At 46.9% G+C, this 13,810-nt stretch overlaps 1 protein-coding gene across 1 annotated transcript; it reads right to left on the bottom strand.

Annotated features, from left to right (window-relative positions):
- On the bottom strand, positions 1 to 11,598 carry IZUMO2 (IZUMO family member 2). Its single transcript, XM_026013835.2, has 7 exons — positions 11,367 to 11,598; positions 11,086 to 11,160; positions 6,479 to 6,565; positions 6,224 to 6,244; positions 4,746 to 4,826; positions 1,468 to 1,591; positions 1 to 43 (listed from the first exon to the last, which is right to left on the bottom strand). The coding sequence occupies exons 1-7, from the start codon at positions 11,596 to 11,598 to the stop codon at positions 1 to 3; spliced, it is 663 nt and encodes a 220-aa protein (XP_025869620.1).
- Positions 11,599 to 13,810: the final 2,212 nt, after the last annotated feature.

Raw genomic sequence — 13,810 nt, forward strand, 5'->3', positions numbered from 1 at the left:
CTACTGCAGCAGGATTTTTCGGTTTTGCCTGTACGTAATAGCCCTGGTCAGAGAGAAAAAGCCTGGAGGTTACAAAGAGAACTTCAGGTCCCTCCTGGTCAACCATACTCCCTCTCTCCCCCCCAAAAACACTTCCCTCCAATCATCAGCCTTATTTGGTTCAGCCTGTGACATCATGGGTATCTGGGCGGATTTCCAGGGTTCTCAGCCAATCAGTGTTGGTACATGAATGAGGAGGAGAGAAAATTTGGGACTGGGAGTGAGGGTAAAATGTGGAAATAGAGGGAAAGACTGGAGGAGACTTTGGGGAGACATAGACACAGGGCAAGAGGCTCGCGGAGACGGACATGAAAGACAGAGGAGACGGAAATGAAGAAGAGAGAAAGGTGTGGTGAGTTGAATTGTGTTCCTCCTCCCCATGATATATCCAAGTCCTAATCCCCAGGACCTACGAATGTCCCCTTGTTTGAAAATAGGGTCTTTGCAGATGTAATTAAGTTAAGGCAAGATGAGATCATCTCGGAGTTAGGCTGGACCCTACATTCAAAGATTGGCATGTCCTCATAGGAGAAGGAAGAGAATGATCAGAGACACAGACGCAGAGGAATATGCAATTTCGAGTTAAGAGGACAGAGATTGGAGGGAGACCATGAGCCAAGGAATGCCAAGGATGCCAGAGATCGAGGGGTGAGACAGAAATGAAGACCTAGGGATGCCTGGGTGGCTCAGTGGTTGAGTATCTGTCTTCAGCTCAGGGTGTGATCCTGGTGTCCCGGGATTGAGTCCTGCATTGGGCTCCCCACAGGGAGCCTGCTTCTCCCTCTGCCTATGTCTCTGCCTCTCTCTGTGTGTCTCTCATGAATAAATAAATAAAATCTTTCTAAAAACAGGTAAAGGGGTGAAGGGAAGAGAAGAGGGGCTGGAAGGGGTGACAGGTAGGTGGTGGGGGGAAGAGTCCCTCAGAAGGGCAGAGAAGAGGGTGAGGGCCACTTCTGCCCTCAGCACCATAGGCTCAGTGCTGGGGCCCTTGAAAATGTTTTCATTTTAATCACTTTGAAAAGCAGAAGAAAATAAATTAATAACGATGATGGTGAAGAAAAATATGTAATAATGAATTCAGCTTGGATGACATCTTTTTTCATACTTGCACATACATGAAATACAATTAAAATATATATATATATATATTTTAATGGAGGAAGAGAACCAGAGAGGTGAAAGTGCTGAGGACCCAGGAAAGGCATAATGTGGTCCAGGGGTGGGAAGAAGAGGAGGTGAAAGAGAAGGAAAGATGAACAGAGACAGAGATGGGGGCGGGGAAAGGAAGAGATGTAGAGAAGGAAGGAGAAACAGAAACATAAAATGAGTGGGGAGGAGATTCCCAAAGGACACAGTGACTGATCCAGGGCAGGGACATTTTTGAGAGGCTCAATGGGTAGGCCCCAGGAAAGGGCAGGGATGACTCACGAAGCCACGATGACCCCGAAGGCAATAATAGCCAGAAACACGGAAATTATGACACCAGACTCGGGCTGATTCTGCAGGTACGCACTGTCCTCGTACTGCAGGGCCATGCGGGGCTGCCTGTCAACTGGTGGGGGGTGGGGAGACAACCCTGATTTCCAAGTCACCACCTTTCTGTGGCCTTGTACCCCACACCCACCTGCTCACCCAGCAAGTTCAGCCTCTCTCTCCTCCATACACCTGACTCTTGCCCTCTCCTGGGTTTTCACTGCATTCACCCACTCCTCAAAGTCTGTGTCCCAGGCACTGTTTTTAGGTGCTCTGTATACCTCCGTGAGCCCCGCTGGCAAACATCTTTGCCCTTGCGACCCAGACACATCACAGTGATGGCCAAGAGCCCAGTGCTAAATGTGTCTCATTGGATAGGTGGTGGGTGGTGAGAGGAGGACATGGGGAGTTTGACTACCCATGAACATGAGCATTCTGACAATCTTGAGACAAGATGAAAGTCTTAGCTTGGGGACCCTGGAGATCCTTGGGATTCCCATTCTGCATCTTCCAATCATCCTGTTCCCCCACCCCCAATTCTTTCATTCTGTTGGCAGAGCCTCTTGGCTGCCCCTTCAGAATGTATCCAGAGTCTGATCCACTTTCTGGGCTACTGACCTGGTCCAGGTATCCAAGCTCCACGCAGAGGGTCTCTGCTTCTCCTCATCCTACAGTTAGTTCCCCGTATGGCGGCCAGAGGGCGCCTGTTAACACCTCAGCCCTTTGGAGGGCCTCCTCCTGCAGAACCTTTCCCTAAACTCACCTTGGATAGGATAAAAGCCTAAATCTTCACCATGGCTCACCAGGCCCTGCACAAACTGGTCACCATGTGATTAGCTAGCTACCACACCCTTCTTCATTCATTTGGCTCTGTAGCCTCCGTCTTGTTGCTCAACCATGTTGGATCCTTGTACCTGCTGTTCCCTCTGTCATTCACACTATTCCTTACTCCCTCACTTCCTCTAGATCTCATACAGCACTTCTTTAGAGAGGTCCCACCACCTGCACTCTCTAAAGTAGCACCACCGCTCCCTTTCCCCCAGGCACTTTCTATCAAACTTTTCTGTTTTCCTTATGGCACACTTGTTATCTGGAATCCATCCATATATTCATGTAATTATCAAAGCATGGTTCTCAGCTGGGGACAATTTTGGACATTTGGAAAGGTCTGGAGACTAGAAAGGATTGTCATGACTTTGGTGGGGGGAGAACTATTGGCATGTAGTAGGGTAGAGGCTGGGGTGTCCTGCAACACCTGGGACAGCCCTTATAACAAAGAGTATCCAGTCCCAATTGTTAGTAGTGCCAAGGTTGAGAAACCCTAGTTTTTAACCCTTCACTCCATTAAAATGGGGGCAAGATGAGGGGTGCCTGGGTGGCTCAGTTGGTCGAGTGTCCAACTCCTGATTTTGGCTCAGGTCATGATTTCAGGGTTGTGAGACTGAGCTCTGCATTGGGCTCTGCCCTTAGTGGGGTGTCTGTTCGAGATTCTCTCTCTCTCTTCCTCTCCCTCTGCTCCTTCCCCCTCTCTAAAATAAATAAATCTTCAAAAAAATATATGAGCAATGTGAGACATTTGTCTTCCATTCTGCTGATCTTCAGTTTGGGGGCACAATGGGGTACTCGAAATATCTGTTGTAATCACCATACTAAAGGATCAAATGAATGAGTCCCGTCCCTTCTTTTTATTTTATTTTTTATTTATTTTTATTTTTTTAAAGATTTATTTATTTATGATAGACATAGAGAGAGAGAGAGAGAGAGAGGCAGAGACACAGGCAGAGGGAGAAGCAGGCTCCGAGCCCGACGCGGGACTCGATCCCGAGACTCCAGGATCGCGCCCTGGGCCAAAGGCAGGTGCGAAACCGCGGAGCCACCCAGGGATCCCCAGTCCCTTCTTTTAAAAAATATTTTATTTATTCATGAAAGACACAGCGAGAGGGGCAAAGACACAGGCAGAGGGAAGAGCAGGCCCCCTGCGGGGAGCCCCATGCAGGACTCGATCCCAAGACCCCAGGTTCATGACCTCAGCCAAAGGTAGACACTCAACCACTGAGCCACCCACGTGCCCCGAATCCTTTCTTTTCAACTAGTCAATGTCATAGAGGGGAAAACCTATAAGAGAAATTCTTCTAGAGTAAAAAAAGAAATGACAAAAAAGAAACCCTACAATTGAATTGTATGAGAAGTCCTTTCAGTGGGTCCTGGTTTGAAGGAATCAACTGTGAAAGATATTCCGGGGACAGTCAGGGAAGTTGCAAAAGGATTCAGAATTACCTGATATTGAAAAATTGTTGCTAGGCTTTTTGGGTGTGAGAATGGCATTGTGGTTACACAGGAAATGTCCTTATTTTTAGAGCCACACACTATTTATGGGTGAAATTTCACAATGCTTGATTTCTTTTAAAATATCATGGCAATGGGGCACCTGTCTGGCTCAGTTGGCAGAGCCTATGACTCTTGATCTTGAGGTTGTGAGTTTGGGTATACAGATTACTTCAAAAAAAAAATATGATGACTACAAACAAAGCAAGTGTGGAGAAATGTCCATTGTCAACATAATTTGATAGAAAGTGCTACTTTATAGAGAGTGTGATCAGAGAGTCCTCTTTGAGGAGGTGAGCTTGGAGACTTTATTGAAATGAGAGGGTGAGAGGAACAGTGTGATAGAGAGGGAATAGCTTGTGTAAAGGCCCAGCATGACTATTCAGTCTTGATGGATTCATTGTACTTCATGGGGTTCATTGTACTAGTCTCACTGCTATAAGGATATACATTTCAAAAATCTTTGGGGGTGCCTGGCTGCCTGGGTCAGTGGAACATGCAACTCTTGATCTTGGGGTTGTAGGTTTGAGCCCCACTTTGGGTATAGAGATAATTTAAAAAATTTTTAAAAACTTAAAGAAAATCTCTGAATAAATGAGTGAGTGAATGAGTGAATTCAGCCTATCCTTCTGGACTTCCCAGGTATGGTACTGGTGAAAAATAAAACACTTTTCTAGCAGCTGCCTTTCTGGTATTAGAGGCATTATAAAATCATAGAGGAGTCCTCCCATGGAACAGTGACGGGAAAGCGAATGTCAGGATGTGGATGTGACATCTGGGCCACACTATAAGCAAGTGGTAAGTGCAGGATTCAAGGTTATATGTGGGAGAACTCAAAACCCATATCTGCTGGGTCACAGCTCTCTTCTCTCATGCATCTCTGTCTTCCCCCACCCCCAGGAGCTTACCAAAACAGTACTTTCTTGGGATACACCTGGGACTGATCTTCTGGCAGTGTAAACAGTCTAAGACTTTTTCTTTTAGCAAATCTGGAAAGGAGGGAAGGGAGGGATGAGGGCAGTTATCAGAAGACTGGCAAGGGGCAGGAAGGCAGTGGGGAAAGAAATGGGAGTCCCTTGGCTCTCCTGAACTTGGAGGTCCCATGTGTAGCAGAACAAGCTGAGCAGAATGCACCAATTCACATTAAAAATAATTTCTAGGGGGGATCCCTGGGTGGCTCAGCGGTTTAGCTCCTGCCTTCTGCCCCGGGCGTGATCCTGGAGTCCCAGATTGAGTCCCGGATCAAGTCCCACATCGGGCTCCCTGCATGGGGCCTGCTTCTCCCTCTGCATGTGTCTCTGCCTCTCTCTGGGTCTCTCATGAATGAATAATTTAAAACAAATCTTTAAAAAATTTTCTAGGGACACCTGGCTAGCTTAGTCAGTGGACCATGTGGCTCTTGATCTCAGGATTGTACATTTGAGCCCCACCTTGGGTGTAGATTTTACTTAAAAATAAAATAAAAATAATTTTTAACCATTGAAGAGTTGAATTGAGTTGCAGTCATCCAGTCGACCAACATCTGTTTGTAGACATTTAACTTAAGAAATGTTTGATTAAAGGTCAACAAACAGAATGTTTGCTTTTCTACATTCCTGTTTTGAGTGCCCTGTGACATACCTGGCTAGTTGCTCACTCATCAGCCTCCTCCTCTTCCTGCCACACAAGAGACTACATTTCCCAGGCTCCTTTGCAGTAAGTTGCAACTATGTGACCAGAGTTCTGGCTAATGGAAAGTGGGCAGAGGGTATGGCCAATTCCTGTCCAGGGCATAAAGTCCCTGTAGGAGTTTTTCTGTATTTTCTGGTCCTTCTGAAGCTAGGTTAGAACCCACAACAGAGGGGCACCTGGGTGGCTCAGTGGTTGAGCATCTGCCTTTGGCTCAGATCATGATTCCAGGGTCCTGGGATTGAGTCCCACATCAGGCTCCCCACAGGGAATCTACTTCTCCCTCTGTGTCTCTGCCTCTGTGTGTGTGTCTCTCATGAATAAATAAATAAATAAAATCCTTAAAAACACACACACACACAACAGAGGTGCAGTCTATATCCATGGGCTACCATTTGGAAGAAAATTTCAACCCTCAAAGGAATTTGGGTAAAAGCCAAAGAAATCTTTCTTTTGTTAAACCACTGAGATGTGGGGTTTCTTTGTTACTATAACATAGCCTATCGCATCCTGACTAACAACCCCCCCAAATACTTTTTTGCAGGTTGAAATCACTTCCATTAAGCCCTCAAAAATCAGATATCCCTAGATACTACAGCTTTGGGGAGGAGGAACTGCCAGATGTTGTAGATGGTAGCAGGGCTTGATTTGGGGGAGACAGGTAAGGAGGTGCAGGAGTGTAGGAAAAGGAAGCACAGACAATAAATCCAGGACTCACGGCAAATTTTGCGATCACAGGCTGCAAGAGAAAAGAGCTGAAGTGAGTTAAGTCAGGATGGCAATTTGAGCATTGAATGGGAAGGGACTAAGGGAGGGAGAAGTGAGTCTGGAAATGAGAGCTGGGACTATTGGGGAGAGGCAAGAAGGCTGAGTCACAGGGGAGGTGAGCAAGGAGTTTGGGAGAGAAAGTGGGAGAAGGGGATGGAGATGATGGGGGAGGGGAGAGGCAGCTTAGTTGAGAGAGATGCTACACCTTTCAGTTCATATGATTTTAAAGCTTTCTTGAGTTCCTTGATCACTCTCTCCCTGAGAACTACCAGCTCTTCCAGCAGAGGCCCATCTGAGGAGAGACAGAGAGATAGAGAGATCCTTGTGGGGTGGGAGGCGCCCACCAAGCCCACCCCATCTTGTAGCTTTGAAGAGATGAGGAAACCCCTTTTCATTCACCAGGAGTAACCAAGAGCGGATATTCCTCAGGTCCACTGGACAAATCTGTGGCCTGGGAGGTCCTGCATCTAGCTTCTGATCCACTATGGGGCCCCAGGACAAATGACCTTCCACTGGCTTCAGTTTTCTAATCTGGAAAGTAGTAGAAGGATGGACTTGATCACCTCTCCTTTCTTTCCCTCTGACCTGCTCTCCCCTCTTCTGTCTACACTCACTCCTTCACCCAGCTGAGTTCATCCAGCTTCATGGCTTTATATATTCATGTAGACCTGCACTGTCCAATACGGCAGCCACTAGCCACACATGGCTATTGAGTATTAGAAATGGGCTAGTCTGAACTGAGATATGCTGTCAGTATAAAATGTATGCTGGTGTTTGAAGACATGCTATGAATAAAATAACTAAAAAAACCCTCAAGAATTTTTATGTTGCTGGCATGTCGAAATGGTCATTTAGTTAGGTATGGGGCTAGATAAAATATATTAAAGTTAATTTCACCTGCTTCTGTTTATCTTTTTGAACACGTGGCCACTAGAGAATTTAAAATTACACGTGACTCCTTGTGCCTCACAGCATATTTCCACTGGACAGCACTGTTCTGTGTGTGCCGATTCCTCCCATGTTTATGTCCCTAGCCTCTACCGCTCACTGTAGTCCAGAAGCATAGAGCCAGATGCCCACTTAGGATCTCCACTTGGATGTCTGACAGGCATCTTACTCTCAGTAAGTCCAAAACTGAACCTTGACGAGCTCCTCCAAACCTACTCCGAACCTCCCGAGCCTTTTCCACCTTAGGAGATGAGAGGTGCCCGATTCTAAGCTGCTCAGCACAGTCCTTGGCGCTTTGACTCCTTTTCTCAGATCTCGCAAGCAGTATATCAATATGCGTGTTATGTGAATGACACCGGTTTGTTCAATATCCAAGATAGTTCCAGGAATGCGATCACTTCTCATTTTCTCCCCTGCTACCACCCTGGTTCCAGCCATGATCATCTCCTGCCTGGGCCACCGTGGCAGTTTCTCGCTGACCTGCCAGGATCCCCCTTGCCCTGCCCAGATCTCTTCTCCACGGCCAGAGGGATCCTCTTAGAACCACAGCAGGTTCACCTGTGTCCCCCCTTCTGCTCGGAGCCCTCCCACATGACCAAGAATAGAAGTCAAAAGTCCTCAACATGGTCTGGAAGGCTCTACTCCATCTACCCATCCTCGCCCCCTTACCTCTAGGACCTCATCTTCCACATCTCTCCCTCTCTCCACTCCAGCCTCCCTGACTTCCTTGAGGTTCTGTGAATATGCCAAACATAGGCCTATTTCAGGGATTTGCACCTGTTCTTTCTGCCTGCAGCCTTCTACCCCAGCCACCTCCTGGGGCTTCTCCCTCTCCTTCAGATCTGCTCACATGCTGACCTCTCAGTGACATCCCTCTTGGCCACCTGACTTTATACTATACCCCCCACCCCTATTCCTAGTACTCTCTATCCCCTGGCCCCTGCGTTATTTTCTCCATAGTATTTGTTCTCATCTATATTGTGCAGTAAAGGGTTGACTCAGCAGGTCTGGGTTGTCCAAACTCTGCACATTCTGAAAAAATGTTTGGGTTTGGGTCCTCTAAGTCCTTGGAATATCCTGCCTGGGAAGAGTGTCTTTCTGGAGGCACCTGGCTGGTTGGTTGGTAGAGTATGTGACTCAGTCTTGGGGCTGTGAGTTTGAGCCCCATGTTGGGGATGGAGCCTACTTATAAAAAATTTTAAAAAGAAAAAGAGTTTCTTTTTTTAAGATTTATTTATTTATGATAGACAGAGAGAGACAGAGAGAGAGAGAGAGGCAGAGACACAGGCAGAGGGAGAAGCAGACTCCATGCTGGGAGCCCGATGCAGGACTCGATCCCAGGACCCCAGGATCACGCCCTGGGCCAAAGGCAGGCGCGAAACTGCTGAGCCACCCAGGGATCCCCAAGAAAAAGAGTTTCATTCTTTATTGGAGCCTTAGAGCATGCTAGCTAGTCTATGCTATAGTGTGATTCATGGTGGGGATTTGGGCCACATGGTAGCAGCTTGATCTCTGTAGAGGCTGGAGACCAAGACTAATCAGCCATTTGGGTTCTCTGTGCCTTCATGACCAATCCCCAAATGATGTAATAATAGTAAGTAAAATTATTGGCCTGGGATCTTCAAAAATGTCAGTGTAGGGATGCCTGGGTGGCTCAGTGGTTGAGCATCTGCCTTCAGTTCAGGGCATGATCCTGGGGTCCTGGGATCAAGTCCCACATCAGGCTCCCTGTGGGAGCCTTCTTCTGTCTCTGCCTGTGTCTGAATTATGTTATGAATAAACATAATCTTTTAAAAAGATAACAGTGTCATAAAAGACAAATGAATGAAATGCGTAGACCCAGAGCAGATCAAGGATTGGAAGAAGAATAGTGATGAAAGCCATGATTGTGTCAATTGGAGGAATTTGAGGACTGGATATCAGATAGTATGGAGTTTGCATTAAATTTCCTAGTTCCACTCACTCATTGTGCAAGAAAATACCCTTCATTGCTCTTAGGAGATCCCCCATTGAAGGAGTTAGGGTTGCAATGTCACTAAAGGGTACTCATACACACACACACAACAGAACAAACCAAGCAATATACTGTGTGAACAAATGGTGAATAGGTGTTCGCTGTACTATTCTTGCAACTTTTATAACCATTTGAATTTCAAAATATAAAAATCACCTTTTTAAAAGGTGAGAGCTTTATTTTTTTTTTTAAGATTTTATTTCTTTATTCATGAGAGACAGAGAGAGAGGCAGAGACAGAAGAAGAAGGCTCCATGCAGGGAGTCTGACATGGGAATTGATCCTGGGACTCCAGAATCATGCCCTGAGCAGAAGGCAGATGCTCAACCACTGAGCCACCCAGGCATCCCTAAAAGGTGAGAGCTTTAAAAATGACTGATGTTCAGGCCCAACCCATGATATTCTGATTTACTTGGCTGCTGCCTGGGCTTCTGGAATATTTTAAAAGTTCTCTGAGAGATTCAAATGTGTAGCCTGAGTTGAGACCTAATGCTTTAAATCTTGTCTGTTAAGGTTCAGATAGTAAATATCTTCAAGCTTTGAGGGCTAGATGGTCATTGTCCCAACAATTCAGTTCTGCCTTGGAGAGCAAAAGTGCCTGTAGACAATATGTAAATGATTATCCTTCTGGGATCCCTGGGTGGCTCAGAGGTTTAGTGCCTGCCTTCGGCCCAGGGTGTGATCTTAGAGTCCTGGGATCAAGTCCTGGGATTGGGTCCCGGGATCGAGTCCCATGTTGGGCTCCCTGCATGGAGCCTGCTTCTCCCTCTGCCTGTGTCTCTGCCTCTCTCTCTCTCTCTCTCTGTGTGTGTGTCTCTCATGAATAAATAAATAAAACCTTTAAAAATGATTATTGTTCTACTAAAACTTTTTTACAGAAACAGGGGGCTGGCAAAAGGATTTGGCCTCAGCTGTATTTTGTCAACCTCTGCTCTGGACATAGAGACCAGATGCAGCACAATAATCTTAATAGCTAGGGGCACCTGGTGGCTCAATGGTTGAGCATATGCCTTTGGCTTAGGGTGTGATCCCGGGGTCCTGGGATCGAGTCCCACATCAGGTTCCCCACAGGGAGGCTGCTTCTCTGCCTATGTCTCTGCCTCTTTCTCAGTGTCTCTCATGAATAAATAAATAAAATCTTAAATAAAAATCTTAATAGCTACCATTTATTGGGCACTTACTGTTTGCCTGGCTTTGTTCTAAATGCACATGCACAAATTCATTTCCACTTCCCAGTCACCATGAGTGCTATTTTTCTTGTTTTACAGATGAGGACTCCGATATCCATAGAGCCCTCTACTGCCCTCTGCTGGGGAATGTCATAAAGCCCTCAAATGACTAACCCCTCCCCCTGGGGCCACTGGGTATAAAACCTGAAGACACACCCCAGGGGCGGTGGTTGGGAATATAATGTCTGAGTTGGGGACACCTGGGTGGCTCAGGGGTTAAGCGTCTGCCTTTTACTCAGGTTGTGATCCCAGGGTCCTGGGATCGAGTCCCATATTGGTCTCCCTGCATGGAGCCTGCTTCTCCCTCTGCCTATGTCTCTGCCTCTCTCTCATGAATAAATAAAGATCTTAAAAAAAAGAAGTGTCTGAGTTGCCTACTTTGGACTAGTCACCTAACTTCTCTGAGCCTCGGTCTCCTGTCTGTAAAGGGCAGATCACAGCAGTGCCTGGCATCAGGAACTGTCCTAGGCTTTTCTGAGTAAAACCCTTAGGACCCTGCCAGACACACAACTAAAAAGGCTATATGCATGCTTTGTTTTAATATCAAGGGGAGGCAGGGTGGACTCCTGGAAAGGGAGGACGAAGAAGGGTGCTGGGAAAAGCTTTCCCTCTTAGTTCCTACCTCTTAGAGAATTAACCATTAAGTGGTTTGTTTGGTTCTTGATAAAGGATGCCACAAAGTCCAGATGATCTATCCCTGGGGGTAAGAGGGGAGGAAATTCCAGTGGGTCAAGAGAGCCAGGGGATGCCCCCCATCTTCCTCCGGGGGGGTCCCACCCACCCCTCTCGGGGACAGATGTCCCCAAAGCATGTCTCCCATCCCAGCCTCAGGCTACTCCCCGTGCCCCCCCACTCCCCCCACCCCCCCGCAGTGCCAGGCACCCTCCCCTCTCCAGCACGCACCCACTTTCCCCACAAAGGCGTTCAGAGCATAGTCCCGGAAGAAAGGCCCCTCCATGCTCAGCAGCAGGGCCTGGGCGCGAGCCTGCAGCGAATCCAGATGGAAGCGTTTGGGGATGAGGGCTGATCGCAGCTGACTCAGAGCCTCCAGCACCGAGTGGTCACACTGCAGGCAGCCCCGGCCTCTGTGGGCACTCAGGCCCAGCAGCAGCAGGAGGGCCAAGGCCAGAGGCATGGCAGGGCCTTTGTGACCTCATAGAGAGAAGCTGGCCTGCCCCAGCCCCCCACCTCCCCAAGGGCGGAGTCAGGGATGTGGTTGTGGGGGGAGGGGCACCTGTGCAAAGGCACATGTTTGCTGAGCACCTGTTATGTGCCAGGCATGATTCTAAAAGCCAGGAGGAGAGTCCAGAAAAACAGGTCTCCAGGTACCTGGGTGGCACAGCGGTTGAGCATCTGCCTTTGGCTCAGGTCCTGATCCTGGGGTCCTGGGATCCTGGGATTGAGTCCCACATGAGCTCCTGCGGGAAGCATGTTTTTCTCTCTGCCTATGTCTCTGCTTCTCTCTGTCTCTCATGAATAAATAAATAAAATCTTTTTTAAACCCCCAAAAAACAGAAGTCTCTGCCTTGTCCCCCTGGATCTTACATTCATTCAGTCAACACATATTTATTGAGCACCTACTTAGGGCCAGGTGCTGTTCCAGGAGCTAGGGCTAGAGGGCTAGAAAAACAAGCAGCCAGTGCTCTTTCAGGACTTACATTCATGAATTCAACAAATAATTTCCGAGCACCTACTATGAGCCAGGCCCTGTTCTAAGCACCCCATATAGAGCTGAAAGAAACAGTCTCTGCTCCCACGCAATTTACATTCATTTGTTCAACAAGTAGCAGTGGGTCCATCTAGCAAGGGTGGAAGGAAGTGTGTCTGTGAGAAATGTAAAACCCAGTAAACAGGCTAGTAAATAAGAATGATAACCTGTAGTAAGCCCTGGGGAGAAAATAATTGATTTGGGGGGCACCTGGGTAGCTCAGTGGTTGAGTGTCCACACCTTTGGCTCAGGTTGTGATCCTCAGGTCCTGGGATGAGTCCCACATCAGGGGGTCTCTTCCCCCCTCTCTATCTGTGTCTTTCAGGAATAAATAAAATCTTTAAAAAAATAAGCAATTTGAGATGCTAGAGTTCCTTGGGGGGCTAGTGTCAGTGGTTTGTTTGTTGGGTTCCCTGCTCTAGTCCAATTCCTGGCATCTATTAGGTGCTCCATAGATACTTATTGAATTCCATGAATCCACAGGGGAATTGCTTTTTCCTAGGGTATTTTTATTTTGAAAATCCTCAAAGCTGGAGAAAAGTTGTGGGAATGGTAAATGTGTGAAGGTGCCATGTTAACACTCTGCATTCATTGTTTTCCCCCTCCATATGCATAAGACATTATATAGAGATTAATTATATGTTAATTTCTACGGGCAGACTGAGTGGCTCAGTTGGTTGGTCAGGTGTCTAACTCTTGATCTCAGCCTAGGTCTTTTTTTTTTAAAGATTTTATTTATTTATTCATGAGACACACACACACACACGCACACACACAGAGGCAGAGACATAGGCAAAGGGAGAAGCAGGCTCCATGCAGGGAGCCTGATGTGGGACTCAATCCCGGGACTCTGGGATCACTCCCTGAGCTGAAGGCAGATGCTTAACCGCTGAGCCACCCAGGCGTCCCATCTCAGCCTAGGTCTTGATCTCAGGGTCATGAGTTCAAGCCCCATGTTGGGCTCCACAGCCTGCTTTTAAAAAAAAAAGTTAATTTCTATTAAAAATGGGCAAAGGGCTTGAACAGGCATTTCTCCAAAGAAGATATAAGAATGGCCAATAAATGCATGAAAAGATGCATAACGTCACTTAGCAACAGGGAAATGCAAATCAAAACCATAAGGAGATACCACCCGACACTCGTTAGCATTGGCTACTTATCAGAAAAATGGAAAAGAAGAAGTGTTGGCAAGGATGTGGAGAAATTGGAACCCTTGTGCACTGTTTGTGGGGATATAGATGGGGACAGTCACTATGGAAAATAGGATGGAGCTTCCTCAAAAAATTTAAAAGAACAATTGCCACATGATGGAGAAATCCTTCTGGGTGTAAACCCCAAAGAACTGAAAGCAGAACTCAGAGACGTTCATACATTCATGTTCACAGCAGCATTATCAGCAAAATCCATATGGTGGAAGCACTTGGGACACTCTAAGCACTTGGGAAGCACCCAAGTGTCATCGACTAATGAATGGATAAACAGAATGTGGGATATGCCTACAATGGGATACTATTTGGCCTCAAAAAGGAAGGAAATTCTGACACATGCTACAACATGGATGAGACTTGAGGTCCTTAGGCTAAGTGGAATAAGCCAGTCACCAAAAGACACATATTGTGTGATTCTACTTATTGGAGGC

The sequence above is a fragment of the Vulpes vulpes genome, chromosome 1, assembly GCF_048418805.1.
Source record: "Vulpes vulpes isolate BD-2025 chromosome 1, VulVul3, whole genome shotgun sequence".
Classification (NCBI taxonomy): domain Eukaryota; kingdom Metazoa; phylum Chordata; class Mammalia; order Carnivora; family Canidae; genus Vulpes; species Vulpes vulpes.

Bases quoted from the DNA above. Each gene is read 5' to 3' on its own strand.
- IZUMO2 (XM_026013835.2), bottom strand. From the start codon at position 11,598: ATGCCTCTGGCCTTGGCCCTCCTGCTGCTGCTGGGCCTGAGTGCCCAC. The intron at 11,161-11,366 runs GTGCGTGCTGGA...TCTTACCCCCAG, and splicing joins CGCCTTTGTGGGGAAAGTGG to GGATAGATCATCTGGACTTT. The intron at 6,566-11,085 runs GTAGGAACTAAG...GTCTCTCCTCAG, and splicing joins AATGGTTAATTCTCTAAGAG to ATGGGCCTCTGCTGGAAGAG.